A 26,561-nucleotide genomic window follows, 5' to 3' on the forward strand; every position below is an offset into this window, starting at 1 on the left:
GAATATGTAAGATTAGCTAGCCTTTGAGCCTTGACTATCATTTCACTTTTCTGTGTTTTGAACATATTCCTACTGTCATCTACCTTGATGCTTAGGTATTTAATATTGTTAAAGTTTGTATAGTCTTTATAGGAAATATTTATTTTAATGTTGTTACTATAGTTGAAATATTTTCTTTTTATTTCCTTTCCTCACTGGGCTATTTTCCCTGTTGGGGCCCCTGGGCTTATAGCATCCTGCTTTTCCAACTAGGATTGTAGCTTAGCATTTAATAAATAATAATAATAATAATAATAATAATAATAATAATAATAATAAAGTTTTTTATAGGAAATATTTATTCTAGTGTTATTACTATACTTAAAATATTTTATTTTTCTTTATTTCCTTTCCTCACTGGGCTATTTTCCCTGTTGGGGCCCCTGGGCTTATAGCATCCTGCTTTTCAAACTAGGATTGTAGCTTAGCATTTAATAATAATAATAATAATAATAATAATAATAATAATAATAATAATAATAATAATAATAATAATAATAATAAAACAACTTTAACAGTACTTAGGAGAGCTGTTATAGAGGTAACTCCAAACGTAGCTGTTCTTGAGACGGTCGCCACCTGTCATCGCCGCTGCTGTCGCCTGTCTTATTTCAGCAGCTTTTTTATCACAATTACCAAATGGGAAATGGCAAATTACGCAAATGCTATTAGCAAAGTGAAGATTTTAGTTGTTGGTGATTCAGGTATGTTATAAAAATTAATGTTTTGTGACTTACGTATGATTTAATTCGTGCACCATTCATAGCGTCTCCTTAGGCCTAGGGAGTCTTGTGTAAGGGCTAGTACTTTTTCAGTCAATATATTATTTATGGGCTATCATTCATTATTGGACGGTTAAGAGCCTATATATAATTTAAACCTTGTCATAGCCTATTATAAATTTACCTCATAGGCATAGGATAATATTCAAGGTCTACTGGTACGTCCAGGTTTCAGATTCCTCGTTGCTCTCCACAAAACTTGACGCCGGACACGAAGGAATTTTCATTGGTAAAACTTATACTTTAACACGGGACAATATTTCTAATGGCAAAAACGACTTTTATTACAGCTAATAGTGTGCTTTCAACAAATTTAACCTTTATTTCCGCTGCAAATAACCCGGGTATAATTATAGTTACGGACGGGGAAACATTTCGAACAGAAAAATTTTTCCTGTAGTGTATAGTGTGATTTAACCGAATTTGACCTCCATTTCAACCACAAAGACTCGCTAAAACTGGTATAATTGAAGTGGGTAAATATATGATACTCTAATTTCTAGCGAAACGGGAATTCGCTATAAGAAATGAGCGAGTGCTGGCTAGTTTGGTATTCTCTATATGTTTAATAGGGGCTGGGGCATAATAACTTAAATATCAGTCGATTAAAATGTGAAGCATGTTTTTGACTAAGTCCATTGTTTACATCTGAGAGACTGAAGGGGACTTACTGCGTATGCTTGGTTTCTGTGCAATGTCGTATCTGTCGGGTGGTTTTCTAAACCAATTAACAGCTTACAAGTACGTCTTCCCAAATTCCTTGGTGTTGTTCTACAATAGCCACTTTTTTTCCCACCTTCGCCTTCAGTTTCAAGTTAACCTCCATTGCGCAAAGACGTCTCCAAGAGGGAACTTAGGGAAGCACATAATTATTTAAGAGTGAAATAGATGTAAAATATATTGCAAACGCACTATTAATGGTACGAAAAAGGTTGTTCCGTAATGAAAGTTAAGTTTTTCATGAACGAAAATTTAAATTTTGAGATTCATTCGAAAGGCCACAAAACCTAACACTTAACTTAACCTAGTTGTTTCTAGGTCACTAACCTAGCAGGGGCCAACCCCATATATCCCCCTTTCCAGGTCACTAACCCTAAAAGTAAATCATAAATAATGCCCTACCTTATTTCCTTTGTATGCATTAACACTGTAACTACAACGGGGTTCTTAAAAGTAAATTACAAATAATGGCTTACCTTACATGTGGATATATGCGAACTGTAAGATGTTAACAAACGAGAAATAACTCAGCGATTCAAAAGGCCAATATTTTGTGCAATTTTTCGTGGATTTATCATGCATCCCAGAGAATAATTTATAGAGGAAGGTTAGTTTTACCATTATTTATTAATTCCCCATTAATTTTTTTCCACCTAAAATCCCTAGTTCCCACTGGGTGGTCCCCATTACCGTAGGAAGTGAGGGTATACAGTAGCTTATCAACTATTTATTTGTGATGGAAATAAATGTAATTTTCTAAGGAAACTCTTGTAATATCAATCGCAGAAATATTATACTGTAGAAGTTGCTTGAAGGAACTTCCATCAGGACGACATGGCTATCTCACCCAAAAATAGATTTTTCCAACGTCAAAATCCCTTTTTTTTCTATGTAAAACCCCTTTTCTTTAATAGTAAAGCTTTTCCCGTGTTCTGTAATAATGCTGTTAAATTTTTGTATGTATACTTAACTAAACTGGTACCCTGTAACACAAAAAAATATTTAGGATGGCAATTTTGTGCCAAATAGTATGCATTCGTTAGCTTAGGCTATACTGTAAAGGGAAAGGTGTATGGTTCAGTTCTGGTTTCATCAGAATAGATGCTCGCCAGAACGTCATATGGGCAAGCCTAATCACCCATTGTGGTGCCCAACCATAGCAGTGGCTTCCCCAGTAAACAGCTCAAACTCTCAGTCCCGGACTGGAATCGATCTGCTGCCATGCGAATGCGATGCGAATATGTTACTATTGTACTAGCCAGTTACCCTGGCTTAACATATATAGCATGGGTAGTATTCAACTCGAGAATTAACATTTTCATGAACTTATGGAAGAATATTAGACATCTTCGCCATAGAAGAATATTGCACATCTTCGTCCAAGAGCTATGTTACAATTGTAACTATGTACCGGGTGCAACTTAATAGCATTACCACAAGAAGTGTGGGTAATATTCTGTTACATATAAACACAAAAGAACACTATTAATTGTTATGACATGCACATTATAAATTAAAATAAGTGCATACCTATTATAAGGGAGAATGTGGCATTTCAAATGAAAACTAGGAGTGACATTTCTTTTCCCTCACGCGTCATTGTACACTTCTCAAACAGCGTCTTTTGAGCCTACTTTACTTTACGGGTTTATTTCTCGCCCTCCATCAGACACTAAAGGTCTGTTCAGGCAGGCCTTGGTGTGTGAAAAAATAATTTCTTTCCAGTTAATATTTTGCTCTGTATCGTTATCAGTTATTTCGCTAGCATTTATATTCAGGCTTAATAGTTTTCAGGTCACTATTATAACACTTTCTAAAAAGATAAGTTTTCAGGTTTTTCTTGAAAGCTGCCACGTTATTGCTATTCTTGACATCGAGTGGAAGGTTGTTAAAGAGTCTCGGTGCAGCATAACTGAACTTTCTTCCTCCTATTGCATGATTCACACTAATTTCGATCATAGACAACCTCAACTTTGAGTGGTTAATCTGACATCTTGAAAAGATGAAAACCAGTTTTATTTTTCCAGTCCACCAATCATCATAAGTATTGCCATTAATTTGAATGAAGAATTTGTCTACATTAAGATACTGTACAGTGTAATAAAGGGGGAATCACATGGGGATAAATCCCCTCTTATTAAGTAACAACATGGCACCCCAAGTCAGGTTAGGTGTGGATACTTAAGACTAGGATGTATCTGATTTTGTTAGAATAGTTAGTAGAGGCAGCGATTAAATAGACTGTGAATCTTTTTCTGTGGCTAGTTTGCAGATCTCTCCCCTTTGTTATGCATTAGCTCCTTCTATATTTATTTGCGACATCTACCATTGGTCACTTGGTATAACAGCACAATGTTTGTTATGCTAACTTCAGTTTAGGATTGGTTAAGTTAGAAAGTATTTTGGTTAGGCTATCCCAATTAGGAAATATAAGCAGTAAATATAACCAGTATTGTCAGATTATTATTATTATTATTACAAGCTAAGCTATAACTATAGTTGGAAAAGTTAGATGCTATAAGCCTAAGGTCTCCAACAGGGAAAAATAGCCCAGTGAGGAAAGGAAACAAGGAAATAAATTACAAGAGAAGTATTAAACAATGAAAATAAAATATTTTAAGAACAGTAACAACTGTATATTAAATCTTCCATATATAAATTATAAAAGCTTAAAAAAAACAAGAAGAAAAATAATATAGAACAGCTTGCCCGAGTGTACCCTCAAGCAAGAGAACTCTAATCCAAGACAGTGGAAAGGTAATTTTACAGAGACTATGGTACCACCCAAGACTAGAGAACAATGGTTTGATTTTGGAGTGCCCTTCTCTGACAAGAGCTCTCTTCTACCCTTACCAAGGGGAAAGTAGTCGCTGAACAATTGCATTGCAGGAGTTAACCCCTTGAGCGAAGAACTGTTGGGTAATCTCTGTATGTCAGGTGTATGAGGACAAAGGAGAATGTGGAAATAATAGGCCAGACTTTTTGGTGTAAGTGTAGGCAAAGATAAAATGAGCCATAACCAGAGAGAGGGATCTAATTTAGTAGTGTCTAGCCAGTCAAAGAACCCAATAACTCTCTAGCGGCTGTATCTCATCGGTTGACTGGTGCCCTAGCCAACCTTTCTATCTACTAAGTATAGAAACCTTTTTTATATTTATTTCAAGTGAATCTGACTTTTGTGTGTGGGGGATCGGAAAATTAATCAAATACTGTACAGGGGTACATACTAACCCAATCCAACCCAAATTAACCCAACTAAGGGTGCCATATCCATATCTGACTAAGAGCTCCTTAATTAGACTTAGGTTTAAAGGTCACTCATGAATGGCAGAGGCAAGGAACAGTGACATAGCCCTATCAAGCAGGACAATGTCCTACAGACTGACCATATATACAGATGACAACTACAGTTAATTTTTTTTTAGCGAGGCATATTTGTACCAACTTGCAGTGGTGCCCTTTTAACTTGGAAAAGTTTCCTGATTGCTGATTGGTTGGACAAGATAATTCTAACCAATCAGCAATCAGGAAACTTTTCTGAGCTAAAAGGACACCATTGCGAGTCAGTGCAAATCTGCCACGCTAAAAGAAATGGACTATAGTTATTAAAATCCCTAAGTTAAGTGATGGTTTATATACTATGAAACATTCTGATTGTTTAAAGAATTTGAGACATATCTTTTGAAATACCTATACTAAAATTTCCAAATTTTATGAGCTCTGTGACATTTAATTTAAAAGAGGGGATTTGCTGTAGTACCCTGCTTCTTTTGTGGATACTTAGTGTAAATGAAATTTTGAATTGCAGGTGTCGGCAAAACGTCTTTGGTTCATCTGATATGTCATGGATGTGCTCTGAGCAACTCGTCATGGACAATAGGCTGCAGCGTTGAAGTAAAAGTACACGAGTATCGAGAAGGGACGCCAAGTCAGCGCCAATATTTCATCGAATTATGGGATGTTGGTGGAAGCAATTCACACAAAAATGCTCGACATGTATTCTACAACCCTGTTCATGGTTCGTATTTCAAGTAATGAGTTTGAAGTGTTTATATAGAACTTTTGGTTTGTTAAATAACTATTTAAGGGGAAATGATTCATAAAAGCTTATGAAGTAATTTTTGTTACATTTAGTTATTTTTTTTTTGTCATCAAAGAGCAAGTTTAGTATTAGCAGTCTAAATAGATACTTACCGAATATAATGGGGCATTGAAATACATTTTCCAGTGTAGTGTACTGGGTTATCGACTTATTTCTCCAAAGGCAATGTGGAAAAATGTTTAGCCTAATAAGAGTGAGAATAATTTTCTCAACACCAAAACCAACATATAGGAGAGCCTGTGATTCACTGATGCGTTTAGCTGTTAAGTGTCTGGTTTCAGTTATGAGTTAATCTAAACAGATGCTCCTCAGAACATCAGCCGGGGAATCTCAACCCCACATCATGGTGCCAAACCACAGCAGTAATCTCCCCAGTAAACAGCTTAAACTCATGGGCCAACACTGCAGAAGCCTTTAGAGACCAATCTAAAATTGTTATTTGTTCCGTAACCAAAATACAAACCACGCTATTTAAATAGGGGTATTACTTTCGGCGTAGCTGAAATGACGAGCCATTAAATTTTTAACGAGGGTTTACTACCGCCTCGCTAGTTAGCGAGGGGGTAGGGGAGGAGTAGCTAGCTACCCCTCCCCCCTCACACACCGGTGAACTAGTTCACTTTGCTTCTGGCTCGGGTGATGAACAGACGTGTCTGCTCTCACCCTCGCGTATTGACTGCCTTAATCTTTTCTGCTTTTTCTTTCAGTTGTTTCAGTTGTGTGTTTGGAAGTTGGCCTCTCTCTATCATACGGAAATGCCCCGGATTACCAGACCGCCCTTGTGGGACATATATGTCGGCGGTCGAGACGGACCCTCACACCTTGTGTCCGTTCTGCAGGGGCCAACGTTGTGATAAGGATAAAGTTTGTTGTGAGTGTAGGGAGTGGTTTACCTCCCTGTGGGAGAGGTTTTCCCGGCGCCGAAAGAAGAAGTCCAAGCGGGATCTTTCCCCTTCAAGGATCTTGAAGAAGGAAATCTCCAAGGACTCTTCTTTCATTGCCTGAACCTCCTCCGAAGCTCCCACTCGATCAGTCTCTCCCGACAGGCCGTCGAGTGGTAGCGTAGGCCGTACTTGTGTTGACCGACCTCGGGGTTCGGGAGAGGGAGTTGCCTCCCATAACGAGGCAGCTGCTCCTCCTCCTCCGGGGGAGGATTTATCTATGAATGTTGCTAATGATGATTTATTGCAGCTTTGGGCTTCCTTGGGGCTTAAGGGTTCCCCTCCAGGAAAGCCCTGTTTGACCTTATCCAGTTGGGAGCAGCTGTCGAACAGTCGCCGGTGATAGCAGAGGTTGACCCTCTGTCTATCGTTGATGTTGTTGGGTCAAACCTCTGCCTTGGGTGCTGATGTTGCTGAAAGCTTGGTTCCCCCCTCTGAACATCCTTCGAGGGAGGGGTCAAGTCCAACGGTCTCTCCTGCAGGTGTTTCTCTCCCTTGGGGGAGTTCACTAACAGAGACTCCTCTTCGGAGGACTGACGATGGTGTTCCTGATGCCCCCAGAGGACGTATCCGACGCAAGGCTCGTCTTCCTCTTCGCCGTAGAGGCCTTCCTTCTCCCCACAAGGGAGTTAGGAGGCACCTTTTCGGCTCCTCGCGTTCGCAGTCCCCAGCAGAGGATCCTCCTCACCGTGCTTTGACCGTTGCTGCTGCATCACTGGACACCTCTGCAGATCGTTCGCGATCTCCTCCGCCTGCTAGACCTGCTGACCTTCCTTCTCCGTTCCTGGCAGCTGACGCGCTGTGGGCGCCCAGGCACCCCGTTTTCAAACGGGCACCGGTCCCTTCGGGGCAAAAGGGGCTTGCTCACAATGTGGGCAAGTCCCTTAAGTGCCAGGTATCCCCTGTGCACCCACGCCTCCTACGCGCAAGCGCTCACCTTTACCTGATGTCCCTGAGACAACGACCCAGAGACATCCTATGCCAGGGACAACGCGCCAGCGAGCTCCTGCTGCAGAGTCGATGCGCCAGCGCTCTCACCGATCTCCTGCTCGTCAGCGCTCACCTGTGCACCCGTGCTCTCCTGCACGCCAGCGATGTCCTACTCGCCAACGCACAGCTGCAAGCCCTGATCCTGTTACGCACCACGCGTGCCCACGATCTCCAGCTCGCCAGCGCTCTCCTCCTGCTCGCCAGCGTGCACCTGTGCCCCCTCGATCTCCGGATCTGAGCACAGGAAAGAAGACTCGCCCCTCGCCTTCTCGCCAGCGATCTCCTGCACACCCACGGAACTCTCCCACCCGTCAGCCCTCGCCTGCGCACCTTTGCGCGAACAGGTTCCAGTTCCTACCGTGCGCCCTTCCTGAGGCTTCCGAGATCCTGCGCGCCCACGCTCCCACGAGCAGTCTCCTCATCGCGCTTCCACGCTTGCTGGTCCTTCTGCGCGCCTTCTGCCTTCACCAGACCGCGCCCCTGCGCGCCATCCATCTCCTGCGCGCCTTCTGCCTTCACCAGACCGCGCCCCTGCGCGCCATCGATCTCCTGCGCGCACACGCGCACCATTTCCTGCGCACCATCATTCCCCAGCACACAATCGTGCCCAAGAGCCTGCTCGCCGTAGTTCACCTACGCGCACCGGCACCTGTGCGCAGTCGCACACCTGCACGCCCTGCGCGCCATCGCTCGCCTGCGCACCATCATTCTCCTGCTCGTCAGCACTCGCCCGCGCGCCCACGCACTCCCGTGCCTTCATCTCCGCGCGCCCGCGCACAGACACGAACGAGTTGTCAGGAACGAGAGCAGCTAGGTCGTCTTCACCCCCCCCCCCCCCCCCCCCCCCCCCCCCCCCGCAAGCGTAAACCAGCGCTCTCGCGGGAGGAGGGGAGATCTTCAGATAGGTCCAGGCACCCATCTTCAATTTCTTTCCTGGCAGGCCATGTTGTAGTCTCTACTCCAAAGGATCGCCCGATTCCCTTCCCTCCAGAGGGAGTCTCTGACACTGCGTCTGTCAGTAAGCAGCCATGGTTTGAGTCCCTTATCAGAGCTGTCGTCCAGGCTGTTAAGCCTGCCTTCTCTGATTTGGGGCCCAAACCAAGGTTAGCTCCGACCCCACTGAAGATGAAGAGAGGAGTAGAGGTCGTGGTGACTTTTCCTCGGGTCAAGCTGGCTCCTAAGAATTCCGTCAGGAAGGCTCCTTCCCCCCCGTAGACGTTTTCTCCATCCCCTGTGGACGAGGTTTTTCCGTCCTCAGGGGGAGTCTTCCGAGGTGAGACCTTCTCCCACCGCACCAATGGGAGCAACCCCACCTCGAGCAGGAGAATCGTCCCGTGTTGGGGCGGAGAAGAGCCCTCGGACTTCGTTGCTGGAGTCCTGTATCTCTCCTAGGAGGGAACCAAAGGAATCAAAGACCATCCCGAAGTCGTCTTCCAGGATTCGACCAGAGCCAACGAGACCTGCAGAGAACGTCCACGTGTCCCCCCAAGAAGAGCCTTTGGGGACGGGAGACTTCGCTGCCAGTTCTCCAGGGGGAGAGCAGCAAGAGTCAGAGCATGCCTAATGGCAGGTCTTGACTCTGATGAGGAATCTCAACAAGTTTCCGGACCTGGAAATTCCTCCTCGTTAGGGGTAGGACACGGTCCTGGACTGAGTCTTTGGCACTCAGAAACCCATTAAGGCCAGTGCGGCTCTACCCTGGTCCTAAGGGGTTAAGAGTGCCAGGGATAAGGTTGAGGGCCAGTTCTCCGAGCTCGCCTCCTCCAGCCGTTCCACTGCTGGCAACAAGCTCCTCCCGCCTCCTCGTGTCCACCAGAGGAGGTATTTTCAGATCATGGAGGAGTTTTGTTTAGCTCTTCCATTGCACCACTCTGTTGAAGAGCTTACCAAGGGAGTTCCTCTTGATAGACTCTTTAGCCGGCAAGTGACTTTCTCGGCGACAGAGATCCTAAACCAGGAGAAGGTCACGAAGTGTGCCATGCAGGCTACTTCGTGGCTGGATGTCTGGTTGGGGTCTCTGGGCATCCTTTTGCGATCCGAGGATCTGTCCAAGGAAAGCACTAGGAAGGCCCTGGAGACCTTCCTACTCTCGGGCACCCGCACCATTGAGTTTCTGGCCCACCAAGTCTCGAACTTGTGGGTCAATTCGATCTTGAAACGACGTGATGCGGTGGTAGAGAGGTTCCATTCGAAGGTCTCAACCGTCGAAGTCAGCAAGCTCAGACACTCTTCCCTTATGGGAAAGAGCCTGTTTGAGCCCAAGGATGTGGAACAGGCAGCTGAGAGGTGGAGGAAATCCAATCGGGATTCTCTCCTCCAAAGGGCTCTCACATCGAAGCCCTACAAACCTCCAGCACCTCAACAACAACCTCGCCAGTCCAAGGCGACGAAACCTGCAGCGGCAGCAAAGACAACGGTGTCCAAACAGCAGCCCTTTCCTGTCAAAGACAGGAGAGGCAAGAAGTCCTCCAGGGGAGGCAAGAATCCTAGGGGGAGCGGCCGAGGCCGCAAACGCTAGGATTGGCAATCCCCCTGCATGTCCACCAGTGGAGGGATGCCTACAAAGTTGCGCAATCAGGTGGCAGCAACTCGGGGGCCGATTCCTGGACGGTTTCTGTAATCAGTCAAGGATATTGCGTCCCGTTCATAACATCTCTTCCTCCCCTGACAGCGAATCCAGTGTCGTTGAGCTCCTATGCCATGGGATCGGCAAAGGGGCTAGCCCTACGGGCAGAAATCGAGACCATGTTAAAGAAGGATACTCTCCAAGAGGTCGTCGACGGGTCCCCGGGCTTCTTTAGTCGACACTTTCTTGTAAAGAAGGCGTCTGGAGGCTGGAGACCAGTCATCGACCTCTCGACTCTGAACTGGTTTGTCAAACAAACTCCGTTCAGCATGGAGACAGCAGACACGGTCAGACTTGCAGTGAGACCACAAGACTTCATGTGTACACTGGATCTGAAGGACGCGTACTTCCAGATCCCAATCCATCCGACTTCAAGGAAGTACTTAAGATTCAGCCTAGACAACAAGATCTACCAGTTCAAGGTGCTGTGTTTCGGTCTCTCCACAGCACCTCAGGTTTTCGCCAGTGTGTTCACCCTGATCTCTTCGTGGGCACACAGGATCGGTATTCGTCTACTCCGTTATCTGGACGACTGGCTGATCCTGGCAGACTCGGAGTCGACCCTTCTTCGACACAGAGACAAACTTCTGGGACTTTGCCAAGATCTAGGGATCATGGTAAATCTCGAGAAGTCTTCTCTGCTTCCATCTCAACGACTGGTATATCTAGGCATGATCTTGGACACCAATCTCCACAAAGCCTTTCCATCAGATGACAGGATAGCAAGGCTGAGGAGGGTTGCAGATCCTTTCCTCAGACGAGAAGAACTCCCAGCCCAATCGTGGTTACATCTCCTCGGTCACCTTTCCTCTCTGGCCCGTCTAGTTCCAAATGGGCACCTCAGGATGAGATCCCTGCAGTGGCGGCTCAAGTCTCGGTGGAATCAAGATCACGATTCCCCGGACATTTTGGTCCCTATGGGTCCTGCGGAACGGACGGACCTTCAATGGTGAGTGACAGACGAAAACCTCTGAAAGGGAGTGGCTTTTCTCGTCCTCCCCCCGGATTTGATGCTGTTCTCGGACACCTCAAAAGAAGGGTGGGGGGCCCACGCTCTGAACTACAGGACCTCAGTCCTGGTCAGAATCAGAAAAGTGCCTCCACATAAACCTACTAGAGATGGAGGCCCTCTATCTGGCTCTTCAACAGTTCCAACAGTACCTGGCGGGTCACTCCGTGGTGGTGATGAGCGACAACACCACGGTGGTGATGAGCGACAACACCACGGTGGTGATGAGCGACAACACCACAGTAGTGGCTTACATCAACAAGCAGGGAGGTACCTTTTCACAACAGCTATCCCATCTTGCAGTAGAGATACTGAGATGGACCGAAGTCCACTCGATTCCACTATGGGCTCGCTTCATTCCGGGCAAAAGGAATGTGCTCGCCGACAGTCTGAGCAGAGCATCGCAGATAGTGAGTACCGAGTGGTCTTTGGATCCTCTAGTAGCCAACAAAGTCCTGACTTTGTGGGGTTCCCCGACTGTGGATCTGTTCGCGACAGCTTTGAATTTCAAGCTCCCGCTGTACTGCTCCCCAGTCCCGGACCCCAAGGCACTCCGGCAAGATGCCTTCCAACAACGGTGGGACAACATCGACGTTTACGCCTTTCCCCCGTTCTGTCTGATGAGAAGGGTGCTCAACAAGACCAGAATATCGGTCAACCTGTCAATGACCTTAATAGCTCCGCTATGGCATCACGCAGAGTGGTTCCCGGACCTTCTGCAGCTCCTGACGAAACTCCGGAGAGAACTCCCTCCTCGACACGAGCTATTCAAGCAACCACACGCCAACATCTTCCACAAAGCCGTAGCATTGCTACGGCTTCACGCCTGGAGACTATCCAGCATCTCCTCACAGAGAGAGGCTTTTCGCAACAAGTTGCGGAAAGGATGTCTCGACACCTGCGAAAGTCATCCGCAGGAGTCTACCAAGCAAAGTGGAGAACCTTCTGTGGTTGGTGTCGTGGAAGGGGTATCTCTCCCCTCGATGCCACTATTCCAGCAATAGCGGAGTTCCTCGTGTATTTGCGGGAGGAAATGCGCCTTTCAGTCTCGGCAGTGAAAGGCTATCGCTCAGCCTTAAGTCTTGCCTTCAGGCTTAAAGGAATGGACATTTCCTCCTCGCTAGAACTTTCTTTACTCATACAAAGTTATGAACTTACCTGCCCTCAGTCAGAATTGAGACCTCCTCCATGGAACGTGGTTCGAGTCCTCAGGGCTCTTAAGAGACCTCCGTTCGAACCATTACGCCAGGCTTCTGATCGCCACCTGACTTGGAAGACGGTGTTCCTACTTGCTTTGGCCTCGGCCAAGCGAGTCAGCGAACTTCATGGTCTCTCGTATGACATCGCCTATTCAAGGGGATGGGGGGAGGTAACGTTCAGGTTCGTCCCTGAGTTTGTAGCTAAGACTCAAAATCCAGGAGTGCCGGACCCCCGGTTCGACTCCTTCCGGATTTCGAGTCTCCGTTCTGTAACAGATGACCCAAACCATCTCCTCCTGTGCCCAAGTAAGGAGTCTGAGTCTTAAAAGAACAGCTGCAGTTGGTCCTCGAGTGCAAGCATTGTTTGTGAGCACAGGAAGGACGAAGAGGAGGGTCACTAAGAATACTATCTCAGCATGGATTCGCAGGGTCATCCACCATTCCCTGAATCCAGACCCTCCTCCGTCACGTCGCCCTAGAGCACATGATGTCAGAGGCATCGCTACGTCCCTGGCGTTCAAGAGAAACTACTCAGTGACGCAGGTTCTACAAGCAGGGGTTTGGAAGCGTCAAACGACCTTCACAGCCCACTACCTGCAAGACGTGACCCACAGGAGGCTCGATACATTCTCTATCGGCCCTGTGGTGGCTGCACAACAGCTGGTCTAAACCTCAGGCTCCTTAATGGACAAGTAGCAGAAGGTTGAGGGCATTGTTACCCGGTTTTAGTCTGCATGAATGAAAAGGTATGCCTGGCCCTTATTCTTTTCTTCATCCTCCCCTCTCTTGGGGAAAGCAGCATCCTGGGTTCTCTGCACAGCTGACCTCAAACCATTGCAGGTAAACCATGCTTCCTTGTGTTCCTGGTATTAAGATAATACTGTCGCATCCCCCATACCCTTACGAGGTGGTATTGGGAACGTCCCAACCTAGAATTCCATCTAAAGGACTCCAGGTCAACTTCCTAGAACGAGTCGCACTTCATTCCTTCACACACAAGCTTACGTAGGCCGCGATCCTTGCAGAGGTGCCGGGACTCCTTATCTTGAGTTCTACTTACTCAGATACTGAGTCCCCGGGCAAAAAGCCAAAGCCAGTATGGCTGGGACTTACCACCCTTCCTAAGGGTTAAGTCACCCTATTTAAATAGCGTGGTTTGTATTTCGGTTACGGAACAAATGACAAATTCGTAGATAATTTTTATTTTTCCTAACCGTACAAACCTTAGCTATTTAATCAAACTTGCCCGCCAGCCCTGTCCCCTGGGATAAGTCCTACCTCTAAGCAAAGTGAACTAGTTCACCGGTGTGTGAGGGGGGAGGGGTAGCTAGCTACTCTTCCCCTACCCCCTCGCTAACTAGTGAGGGGGTAGTAAACCCTTGTTAAAAATTTAATGGCTCGTCATTTCAGCTACGCCGAAAGTAATACCCCTATTTAAATAGCTAAGGTTTGTATGGTTAGGAAAAATACAAATTATCTACGAATTTGTCATATCTGAACAGGTTAACTAATGTAATATAAGATTCAGTTCTGGGTGACCTGCAAACATTTTTCCATAAGAGTCAAAATAACCCTTACTATAGAATCTGCAAAAGAGTAAACTTCAGCTATCCGTACTATACCGTTGCCAATAAACACCACTGAAAATCCTCCTAGAACTTTCAGAATTAGATAACATAATAGAATAAGTATTATCAAAACTTACCTGATTTACCTTTAGAGTTTATTTCTGCAATATGTTTTCTTAAAGACTGAAAAGGAGATACCTCATCCGAGTCTACCTCATCCACCGTGTTGTTATCTTTATCTTCAGGATCCTAGTCTCATGAATCTTCCATATTGAAAACTAAAGGCTTCACCTTTTATTACCACTAATAGTAACCTTTGTGCTTGTGCTAGGCAAGGAACTTCTTTTGTCACTTGTGATGCAGTATTAGCATATATGGTAATGCCTCTAGGGAATATTTGAGATGAGTTAGTGGCTTAGCATACACTAGACTGATCCTCACTGCCGGCAAGATATGATGCAACCATTTCTCAGCTGCAGCCAAAGCTTTCAAAGAATTACTTAAAACTTGCATTTCCAATTCCACCAGATCATAGAAAGGTATGGGTTTTGCAATAGAAGGACTTGAAGAAATTTGAGGGAGTGAAGCTTGAGGAAAGGGTATAGAGTCTATGTGCTGTTGACCAAAAGAACCCTTGCTGACTGCTATACCAGAACTGCTAGGCAAAACTGGGGAATTAGCTTAGGATTTTATCCTATAACTTTAATTAGGGTAGATTAGGAAAAGATCACTGCCTTTGCCTGAAGGCTCGCTAGCCTGTTTAGATTGTACAAACATAGCAAAATCTGTAAAAATCTGTTGCAATTTATTGCTATCAACCCAGCAAGCTTGGTAGTAGTCCGATTGGTATTAGAAATCTCATCTGTTCTGTAATCAATGAGCCTGCTCTCTCTGGAGATTCCATTCAACAAAAAGTCAATTTTCTTTTACAGTGAAATCTTTTAAGTGGTCTGCCACTAATTGAATATATTCCTTCATAAGAGGAGTTGTTAGGGAACTATATACACTCCTCACAATGGTTATTCAAATCACACTCTTGTCCCCCTCATTATTATTATTATTATTATTATTTGCTAAGCTACAACCCTAGCTGGAAAAGCAAAATGCTATAAGCCCAGGGGCCCCAACAGGGAAAATAGTCCAGTAAGGAAAGGAAAGAAGGAAAAATAAAATATTTTAAGAAGAGTAACATTAAAATAAATATTTCCTATATAAACTATGAAAACTTTAACAAAACAAGAGGAAGAGAAATTAAATAGAATAGTGTGCCTGATTGTACCCTCAAGCAAGAGAACTCTAACCCAAGACAGTGGAAGACCATGGTACAGAGGCTATGGCACTACCCAAGACTAGAGAACAATGGTTTGATTTTGGAGTGTCCTTCTCCTAGAAGAGCTGCTTACCATAGCTAAAGAGTCTCTTCTACCCTTACTAAGAGGAAAGTAGCCACAGAACAAATACAGTGCAGTAGTTAACCCCTTGAGCGAAGAAGAATTGTTTAGTAACCTCAGTGTTGTCAGGTGTGTGAGGACAGAGGAGAATCTGTTAAGAATAGGCCAGACTATTCGGCGTATGTGTAGGCAAAGAGAAAGAACCGTAACCAAAGAGAAGGATCCAACGTAGTACTGTCTGGCCAGTCAAAGGACCCCATAACTCTCTGGTGGTAGTATTTCAACGGGCGGCTGGTGCCTTGGCCAACCTACTACCTCAGGTGACATAAAGAGATTGATGATTTGCCCATCAGTAAGACCCTTGAACAACCAACAAAGGAATACAAAGCAAAGCCAGTGGAAGACATTCCATGTTAATTTGTGGTAATATCAACGAGTTTCTAAATAAATCCCTTTATCACAAATTGCAATCTGGAACTACATTTAACAGGAGAGGTAATAGGGTACTGTGTACCCACATGCAAGTACTGTACTGTATTACCATACACTGCCATGTAATCTTAATACTGCAGGAGAGGGGCATTGCTATTACAAGGAAAGCAAAAGGGAAATTTCTAGTTTTAGAGTTATCATTAGCATTTAACCAGCTTCGAGAGAGAAGCAATTTAAACATCAGGTGAGGTTAATAGAAATAAAATACTGTACTGTATAGCACAGTAGTTAATTTTTTAGTGTTTTTCTTATTTGTTAGCATATTTACATGGTTTGTTAAGCCTATTCCATGTTCGGTAGAGTGCGTTCAACTGGATTTTGGGCTAAAAAGTTGTTGATATAAACCAGTGAAATGGGTGGTTAATGCCTGCCTGGAGCACATCCGTATTTTCCCCGAAGAGGTTTAGCTTTCACTACCAGTACTATGTGATTTTTCCTTTAATGAATAATCATGATGAAACTCATATTCTTAAGGATTACACTACAGTATTCTACTGAACATTATTTCCTCTGGCATTTAATCTTTAGTAAATTCTGTTTCTACATGGTTTTGGTTTTATTCTGTTTAATGTTACAATTAATTTTGATTTACAGTATTGTATATATATGTATCCTTTTGGTTCCAGGCATTATACTGGTGCATGACTTGACAAATAGAAAGTCACAGCTAAACCTTAGGCAGTGGCTATCGGAAATCCTCATCCGAGAGGGTGGCGGCTCGCGATCCCGCTTGCCGTTAGTCGAAGGTTTTGATGCTGAACAGTTTGGAGGGTTTACACAGGTATATGGTATTAAAAAGGTAGCTATTAACTGCATTTTTCTTTTTAACATCTTAGGAGCATCTGGGTGCCACATTCTATATGGGGTAAGCTTAATCATTGTAGCGATGTTTGTTTCGACTTATCTGATGCTCGTTGACATTGGCTGGGCTTGTTTTTGTATGTGGTGTGTTAGTTTGTGCATAAAAATTCAAGTTTTAACCCTTTTACCCCCAGGCTCTCTGGAAATTTCCAACCCTTAACCCCCAAGGGGTTATTTTTTTCCCAGCACATTTTGCAGTATATTTTTTTTAATTGCTCTTACAGCCTTAATTTTTGTCATAGAGAGGTCAGGTTGGTCTCATTCTCTTGGAAAATGCCTGAATTTTTTCAAAAAATTATCAAAAATATGAAAAAAAAATTTTTATAGCATTTTTTTGCGAGGATGTACCGGTACGTCCATGGGGGTAAAGGGATGAGTTTTGTGAAACGTACCAGTACGTCCTTTGGGGGTAAAAGGGTTAATTATTTGCTTGCATAGTCTTTTACAGCACAGTGCTTGCTTTTTCTAGATTAGTTTCATTTACTAGACTTTATTTTCATTGTTAGAATGAAATTTCAAAGTTTGCTGCAGTCCTTATGCATAGTCTTCAGTATCACATATCGGAATGAATTTAAAAGACTTGGTATATCATTTAGGAATAGCACTGGGATATATAGCCTAAATTCATAAATCCATAAACCTAATATTAAAGTGAATTATTTGAAAACTAATAAGTGAATGATATAATTACATTACTGTAGTCTACTTTTTGTGTGTTGTCTGTTTATTTAATTGCACCTTTCAGACCCAGTTTCCTAAATCTGAAGACATTTAGAGAAATGGTCTTAGAATAGATTTTTCTCGGCATAAATGTAATTTATGGTGTGTAATTTTTGTAGTTTAATAACTGTTTGTTCCGTAACCGAAATACAAACCACGCTATTTACAAAGGGTATTACTTTTAGCGCAGCTGAAATGACGAGCCAATAGTTTTTAACGAGGGTTAATTACCCCCGCGCTAGTTAGCGGGGGGTGGGGAAGGGTAGCTTGCTACCCCTCCCCCCTCCACACACCGGTGACTTGCTTCACTTCACTTTTGGCTCGGCGGTGATCAGACGTGTCTGTTCATCGCCTTCGTGACAGCCTTTAATTTTCTGCTTTTTCTTTTCAGCTTGTGTGATTGGTTGGAAGTTGACCTTCAGTTATTTTCTTTTATTTACTATGCGTACATGCCCTGGAGTTGCTGGCCGTCCTTGTGGGACTTTCATGTCGGACGTTATTACGGATCCTCACACCCTCTGCCCTCAATGTCGGGGCCGACGGTGCGACCAGGATAACATGTGCCGTGAGTGCAGGGAGTGGTCTGCCTCCCAGTGGGAGAGGTTTGGCCGTCGGCGTAAGAAGAAGTCCAAGAGAGACCGTTCTCCTCCGGGGTTAGCCTTGAAGGAGGAAGGTTCTCGGGACTCTTCTTCCGCCGCCCAAACCTCCTCCGAAGCTCCCCCTCGTCCGCCTCCTAAGGAGAGTCGTCCGAGTGGGAGCGCAGACCCTTGTTCTGTTTCCCTATCTTCGGTGGGGGGAGAGGGCGTCGCCTCCCATAGCGAGGCGGTTCCCCCTCCTCCTCCGGGGGAGGTTATTGATAATAATGCCTTATCCAGTGATGATCTTTTACAGATTTGGTCGTCCCTGGGACTTAAGGGCTTGCCCTCCAGGGTCGCTCTTATTGACCTTGTCTCGTTGGGGGCCGCTGTTAAACAGTCGCCGGTGGTAGCGGAGGTAGACCCTCTGTCTATTGTCGACGTCGTGGTGACAGAGGCCTCCGACGTGGCTGGGCCTTCCGACGCAGGTGCTGTTGCTGGTGATGGTGCTCAAGGCTCTCCTCCTCCTTCCGTGCATCCTTCGAAGGGGGAAGTGAGTCCTTCGGTCTCGACTGCTGCCCAGCTTCCTTCTGAGGGAAGTGTTTTGACGGAGACTCCCCTTCGGAGGACCGATGGTCCCGACGATCTCCCCCGAGGCCGCCTCCGCCGTAAGGCTCACCGCCCTCTACGCCACAAGGGCCTCCCTTCCCCTTACAGGGGGACTAAGAGGCGCCTTTTTGGGTCTTCGTCCTCCGGGGGGGACTCTCCTCGTCAGCCTCAACCGACTGCTCCGCCCTCCTTGAACCTCTCTGCAGACCGCTCACCATCTCCTGCCGGATCCTCGCCTTCTGGGGAACTCGTCACCCGACGGGCAACGGTCCCTTCGGGGCTAAGGGATTCTTCCCTTACGCGAGCAGGGCTAGCGCGCAAGCGCTCTCCTGCTCGCCAGCGATCTCCTGCTCGCCAGCGATCTCCTGCTCGCCAGCGATCTCCTGCTCGTCGACGATCTCCTGCTCGCCAAGACTCTCCTGCTCGCCGACGCTCACCTGCTCGTCGGCTCTCTCCTGATGTTCGCCCCCCTCGCCAGCGCTCTCCTGCTCGTCAGCTCTCTTCCGAGCGTCAGCGCTCATTTGAGGACCATCGCCCTGCGGTCTCTGACCACCCTTTAGTTCCTGCTGAACTCCCTGCTCACCATCCACCTGGTCCTGTGGCTACGCAACATCGTGCTGCGCGTGTGTCAGAAACACATGTTCACCAACGCGCCAGCGATCTTCCCGTTCCTGCTCGTGAACGCGCCGCACCACCTGTCCTCTCACAGGACACGTGTCGACCTTCTGCTCGCCAGCGATCACCAGCTCGTCAGCGATCACCTACACATGCTGCTCGCCATCGCACGACCCTGCATGATCGCCCGCTTACGCATGCTGCTCCTCATCGCACAACCCTGAACGATCGCCCTCCTGCGGATGCTGATCACCATCGCACCCTTTCACGCGATCATTCACCTGCGCATGCTGCTCGCCATCGCACAACCCTGCACGATCGCCCGCTTACGCATGCTGCTCCTCATCGCACAACCCTGAACGATCGCCCTCCTGCGGATGCTGATCACCATCACACCCTTTCACGCGATCATTCACCTGCGCATGCTGCTCGCCATCGCACAACCCTGTACGATCGCCCGCTTACGCATGCTGCTCCTCATCGCACAACCCTGAACGATCGCCCTCCTGCGGATGCTGATCACCATTGCACCCTTTCACGCGATCATTCACCTGCGCATGCTGCTCGCCATCGCACAACCCTGCACGATCGCCCGCTTACGCATACTGCTCCTCATCGCACAACCCTGAACGATCGCCCTCCTGCGGATGCTGATCACCATCGCACCCTTTCACGCGATCATTCACCTGCGCATGCTGCTCGCCATCGCACAACCCTGCACGATCGCCCGCTTACGCATGCTGCTCCTCATCGCACAACCCTGAACGCTCGCCCTCTTGCGGATGCTGATCACCATCGCACCCTATCACGCGATCATTCACCTACACATGCTGCTCGCCATCGCTTACCATCACACGGTCATTATCGCCAGCGATCTTCTTCACCTACGCGGCAGCACGATTCCTCGCCGTCGCGCCATCGCTTGCATTCGTCGCCTCGGACACGTGTTCATTTACCTGCCCACCCTCACGCCCACTCTCCCGCGCGCCCGCGCGATCGCTCGCCTGCGCACCCGCGCGATCGCTCGCCTGCGCGCCCCGCGCGACCGCTCGCCTGCGCGCCCGCGCGATCACCCGCGCGACCATTCGCCTTTGCGCGACCGTTCGCCCTCGCGCGACCATAGTTCGCGGCGAATTCCACAGCCGGTGGTAGCAGCAGGGACGTGTGCTCCTAGACGGCACTCGGGATCACCTCCATCCAAGCACAGGTTGGTAGTGCAGGACGAAGACAGGTCAGTACAGCATTCTTCCCCACCTTCTTTTCAGGCAGGTACCGTCGTGTCCACTTCAAAGGATCGCCCGATCCCTTTCACCTTAGCGAGGATTTCGGACTCTGTGTCCTTGGAGCAGCAGACTTGGTTTGGTCCGCTGGCACGGGCGTTAGTGAGGGTTATGAAACCAGCACTCGCCGGCCAGGGTAACAAACCAGCGGCTGTCTCTCCTACGCTGAAGAGAAAGAGAGGAGTGGACTTCGTGGTGACTTCCCCCAGGGCGAAGTTGGTTCCCAAGAGGTCGGTCTCGAGGGTCCCCTCTCCTGCACGAGTACTCTCTCCTTCTCCTGTGAACGAGGCCTTTCCGTCCTCAGGTGAGTCCAGTGGGGCGGTAGTCTTCCCCTCGGCACCAGGGGGGGAGACTTGCTTCAGGCAGGAGAATCGTCTCGTGAGGAAGGGGCCCCTCGAACCTCGTTGTTGGGATCCTGTATCCCTCCCAGGAGGGAACCCAAGGATTCCAAGACCATCCCTAAATCCTCTGCAAGGATTTGTCAGGAACCCACGACTACCCAGGGGAATGTCCACGTATCACCCCAGGAAGAGATTCCTGGGGCAGGAGACTTAGCTGCCAGCCCGCAGGGAGGAGAACAGCAAGAGTCCGAACATGCCTTCTGGCAGGTCCTAAGCCTGATAAGGCAACTTAACAGTCTTACGGATCCAGTCATCCCCCCCGTGAAGGCAAAGACACGATTCTGGACGAAGTGTTTGACGTTCGGAAGGCCCCTAAGACCAGTGCAGCTCTGCCCTGGTCTCGGGGGCTGAAGAGTGCCAGAGCTAGGGCCAATGCTCAGCTCGCACTTCTTGCCTCCTCCAGTCGTTCCACTGCCGGGAACAAACTCATCCCTCCTCCTCGCCTTCAGCAGAGGAGGTATTTCGAGATCCTGGGTGAGCACAACCTCGCTCTTCCTCTCCATCACTCTGTGGAGGAGCTGGCGAAGGGAGTTCCCTTGGAGAAACTCTCTGCCCGGCAGGTGTCGTTCTCGGCGGCAGAGATCCTTAACCACGAGAAGGTCGCTAAGTGTGCCATGCAGGCCACTTCGTGGCTGGACTTCTGGTTAGGATCTCTGGGCATCCTATTGCGATTGGAGGACTTGTCCAAGGAGACCAATAGGAAGGCCCTAGAGACCTTCTTGCTCTCGGGCACCCGCTCCATCGAGTTTTTGGCGCACCAGGTTACCACCCTGTGGGCCAACTCGGTGTTGAAGCGTCGCGATGCTGTGTCCGAGAGATTCCATCCGAAGGTCCCCGCCGTAGATGTGTGTAGGCTCCGACATGCCTCCCGCCTGGGGGAGAGCCTGTTTGAGCCTCAAGACTTGGAGCGAACGGCTGAGAGGTGGAGGAAATCCAGCACGGACTCCCTCCTCCACAGGGCCCTTACAACTCGGCCCTATAAGCCTCCAGCCCCGCCACAACAGCAGCAACAGCCTCGTAAGGCTTCCAAACAGGCACCGGAAGCTAAGAAAGTGGTGTCTAAGCCCCAGCCCTTTCCAGCCAAGGTCAAGAGGGGCGGTAAGTCCTCCAGGGGAGGCAAGACTTCTAGGGGTGGCGGTCGCGGCCGCAAGCCCTAGGGGTGGCAGTCCCCCTGCGTGTCCACCTGTGGGGGGATGCCTTCAGCGTTGCGTCCGCAGGTGGCAACATCACGGGGCCGATGCTTGGACGGTCTCAGTGATCGGCCAAGGTTATCGCGTCCCGTTCACGTCATCTCAACCTCCCCTGACAGCGAATCCAGTGTCGTTGAGCTCCTATGCCATGGGATCGGCAAAGGGGCTGGCCCTTCAGGCCGAAGTCGAGACCATGTTCGAGAAGGGTGCTCTCCAGGAGGTCGTGGACGGCTCTCCAGGCTTCTTCAGTCGACTCTTTCTTGTAAAGAAGGCTACTGGAGGCTGGAGACCCGTCATCGATCTCTCGGCTCTGAACAGGTTTGTCAAACAAACCTGGTTCAGCATGGAGACAGCAGACACGGTCAGACTTGCGGTGAGACCACAAGACTTCATGTGTACACTGGATCTAAAGGATGCGTACTTCCAGATCCCAATCCATCCGTCTTCCAGGAAGTACCTGAGATTCTGCCTAGACAACAAGATCTACCAGTTCAAGGTGCTGTGTTTCGGTCTCTCCACAGCTCCTCAGGTGTTCACCAGAGTGTTCACCCTGATTTCGACTTGGGCGCACAGGAACGGCATTCGTCTCCTTCGTTACCTAGACGATTGGCTGATCCTAGCAGACTCGGAGTCGACCCTTCTTCGACACCGAGACAGGCTTCTAGATCTTTGCCAGGATCTGGGGATCGTGGTAAACCTCGAGAAGTCCTCTCTGCAGCCGTCCCAACGACTGGTTTATCTAGGCATGCTAATAGACACCAATCTCCACAAAGCCTTTCCATCAGACGACCGGATAGCAAGGCTGAGGAGGGTGGCGGAACCTTTCCTCAGGCGAAAAGAACTCCCCGCCCAATCGTGGTTGCGTCTCTTAGGCCACCTATCCTCCCTGGCCCGTCTGGTTCCAAACAGCCGCCTCAGGATGAGATCCCTTTAATGGCGGCTCAAGTCCCGGTGGAATCAAGGATCCGATTCCCTGGACATTCTGATCCCAATAGGGTCTCTGGAACAGACGGACTTGCGGTGGTGGCTGGCCGACGAGAACCTGCGAAAGGGAGTGAGTCTTCTCGTCCTCCCCCCGGAATTGACTCTGTTTTCGGACACGTCAAAAGAAGGGTGGGGGGCGCACGTTCTGAACCAGAGGGCCTCAGGCCTTTGGTCAGAATCAGAAAAGTGCCTACACATCAACCTGCTAGAATTGAAGGCCGTCTTTCTGGCCCTTCAACAGTTCCAACGGTTCCTGGCGGGTCACTCCGTGGTGGTGATGAGCGACAACACCACGGTAGTGGCTTATATCAACAAGCAGGGAGGCACTTTTTCGCAACAGCTATCCCATCTTGCAGTAGAGACTCTGAGGTGGACCGAAACCCACTCGATAACACTATCAGCTCGCTTCATTCCTGGCAAGAGGAATGTGCTCGCCGACAGTCTGAGCAGGGCTTCGCAGATAGTGAGTACCGAGTGGTCTTTGGATCCTCAGATAGCCAACAAAGTCCTGACTTTGTGGGGTTCCCCGACGGTGGACTTGTTCGCGACAGCCTTGAACTTCAAGCTGCCCCTGTACTGCTCACCAGTCCCGGACCCCAAGGCACTCTGGCAAGATGCTTTCCAGCAACGGTGGGACAACATCGACGTGTACGCCTTCCCACCATTCTGTCTGATGAGAAGGGTGCTCAACAGGACCAGACTATCGGTCAACTGTTCCATGACTCTAGTAGCTCCGCTATGGCATCACGCGGAATGGTTTCCGGACCTTCTGCAACTCCTGACGGAACTCCCAAGGGAGCTTTCTCCAAGACACGAGCTTCTCAGACAACCCCACTCCGGTGTCCCTCACAGGGCCGTAGCCTCGCTTCGGCTTCACGCCTGGAGACTATCCAGCGTCTCCTCGCGGAGAGAGGCTTTTCGCAACAGGTTGCGGAGAGAATGTCTCGGCACCTGCGAAGGTCCTCTGAGGGAGTCTACCAAGCGAAGTGGAGAGTCTTTTGTGGTTGGTGTCGTGGAAGGGGTATCTCTCCACTCGATACCACTATTCCAGCAATAGCGGACTTCCTTGTGTATCTGCGAGAAGAAATGCGCCTTTCTGTCTCGGCAGTGAAAGGCTATCGCTCAGCCTTAAGCTTGGCCTTCAGATTGAAGGGCGTGGATATTTCTTCATCGCTAGAACTCTCTTTACTCATACGTAGCTATGAGCTTACCTGCCCCCAGTCGGAAGTGAGACCCCCTCCTTGGAACGTGGTTCGAGTCCTCAGGTCTCTCAAGAGACCTCCCTTCGAGCCATTATGCCAGGCCTCTGATCGCCACCTGTCTTGGAAGACGGCTTTCCTACTCGCCTTGGCCTCGGCCAAGCGAGTTAGTGAACTTCATGGTCTCTCGTACGACATCGCCCATTCAAGGGGATGGGGGGAGGTAACGTTCAGGTTCGTCCCTGAGTTTGTGGCCAAGACTCAGAATCCTGGAGTGCCGGATCCTCGGTTCGACTCTTTCAGGATCGCGAGTCTCCGTTCTGTAACAAACGACCCAGACTAGCTGCTACTATGCCCAGTGAGGTGTCTGAGGTACTACTTGAAGAGAACGGCTGCAGTCCGTCCTCATGTGCGAGCTTTGTTTGTGAGCACAGGCAGGACAAAGAGGAGGGTCACCAGGAACACCATCTCCGCTTGGATTCGAAGGGTTATCCACCATGCCCTGAATCCTGACCCTCCTCCGTCACGTCGCCCTCGGGCCCACGATGTCAGGGGTATTGCTACATCCCTGGCCTTCAAGAGAAACTTCTCTGTGATGCAGGTACTTTAAGCTGGGGTCTGGAAGCGTCAAACGACCTTCACAGCCCACTACCTGCAAGACGTGACCCACAGGAGCCTCGATACGTTCTCTATCGGCCCTGTGGTGGCTGCACAACAGCTGGTCTAACCTCAGGCTCCTTTTTGGACAAGTAGCAGTAGGTTGAGGGCGTTGTTACCCGGTCTTAGTCTGTGTGAATGAAAGAGTATGTCTGACCCTTACTTCTTTCTTCATTCTCCCCTCTCTTGGGGAAGCAGCATCCTGGTCCTCGCATAGCTGACCTCGACCTCTGCAGGTAACCCATGCTTCTTTGTGGTCCTAGTATTAAGCTTAATACTGTTGCGTCTCCCATACCCTGACGAGGTGGTATGGGGAACGTCCTATCCTAGAATTCCTATCTGAAGGTCTCAAGGTCAACTTCATAGGACGAGTCACACTCTCCTCCTCACACTACTTATGTAGGCCACTCGTTCCTAGCGATGCTAGGAACCTGTGAGGTACAGGGGCTCCCTCTCTCTAGTGCTGCTCACTGAGGGATCGAGCCCCCGGGCAAGCCGAAGTCAGTAAGGCTGGGGACTTTCCACCCTTCCTAAGGGGTAAGTCACCCTTTGTAAATAGCGTGGTTTGTATTTCGGTTACGGAACAAATTACAAATTCGAAGATAATTTGTATTTTTCCTAACCATACAAACCTTAGCTATTTACACATATGTGCCCGCCATCCCTGACCCCCAAGTCAAGTCCTACCTCTAAGTGAAGTGAAGCAAGTCACCGGTGTGTGGAGGGGGGAGGGGTAGCAAGCTACCCTTCCCCACCCCCCGCTAACTAGCGCGGGGGTAATTAACCCTCGTTAAAAACTATTGGCTCGTCATTTCAGCTGCGCTAAAAGTAATACCCTGTGTAAATAGCTAAGGTTTGTATGGTTAGGAAAAATACAAATTATCTTCGAATTTGTCATACTTTTGCTGTTTTGTGTATGGGATCAGAGTCGTGGGTTACCAGGATCCATACAACCGCCACTAATTGTTCAAATGATAGATTGTAAATTGTTAGAATGATATTTGTAACACCCAAAGTTGTTGTCTGAACTGACTTCTCAGCATTTTTTGTTATCTCTAGAATCTACTTCATAATGTTGCAGTTACTGTACTTTATTTCTCTGTCGAGTACTTTACAATTAATTGCATTTTTTAATATGGCAGAAGCCTATTGTTCCCAAGTTTTGACTGAAATTTGGTTAGTGAACAGTATAACATAATTAATGTTTTTCTTGAGAGGTGTTTCCATGAAAACTTAACGAAATATGTCCTTCAAGCTTAAATTGTACGATATGAAATACTGTACTGTAGGAAATTGTAAGTGGTTTGTATGGGCATATTCTCTCTCTCTCTCTCTCTCTCTCTCTCTCTCTCTCTCTCTCTCTCTCTCTCTCTCTCTCTCTCTCTCTCTCTCTCTCTCAACAAATGTCCTATACACTGCTATGCTCATTTATATAATCAATTACAATTCCTTCTATTCAATATACAAAAGTTTTATATTGATTATCATTATTCACAGTGTAAAAAAGTGCACAGTGCTTTAAGATTTTTCATAATAGTGAAATAAGCTTAGAAATATAATGGAGAAGTTATACTAATACAGAAGATACACAAACTCTTTGCCCTCCAGACA

General features: G+C 47.9%; 1 protein-coding gene across 4 annotated transcripts in view; it reads left to right on the forward strand.

Moving 5' to 3' along the window:
- The first annotated feature begins 584 nt into the window (after nt 1–584).
- The window catches only part of LOC137617308 (rab-like protein 3), a 59,809-nt gene continuing 33,832 nt past the window's right edge, over nt 585–26,561 (forward strand). For 3 of the 4 annotated variants that reach the window (XM_068347314.1, XM_068347316.1, XM_068347315.1), the window contains exons 1-3: nt 585–743; nt 5,350–5,559; nt 16,486–16,658. In XM_068347314.1, the coding sequence (XP_068203415.1) occupies nt 686–743; nt 5,350–5,559; nt 16,486–16,658 (441 nt within the window). In that variant the 5' untranslated portion in view covers nt 585–685. The remainder of the gene's footprint in view (nt 744–5,349; nt 5,560–16,485; nt 16,659–26,561) is intronic. The other variant, XM_068347317.1, reaches the window with a different exon arrangement.

Source organism: Palaemon carinicauda, chromosome 23 (genome assembly GCF_036898095.1).
Source record: "Palaemon carinicauda isolate YSFRI2023 chromosome 23, ASM3689809v2, whole genome shotgun sequence".
NCBI lineage: Eukaryota > Metazoa > Arthropoda > Malacostraca > Decapoda > Palaemonidae > Palaemon > Palaemon carinicauda.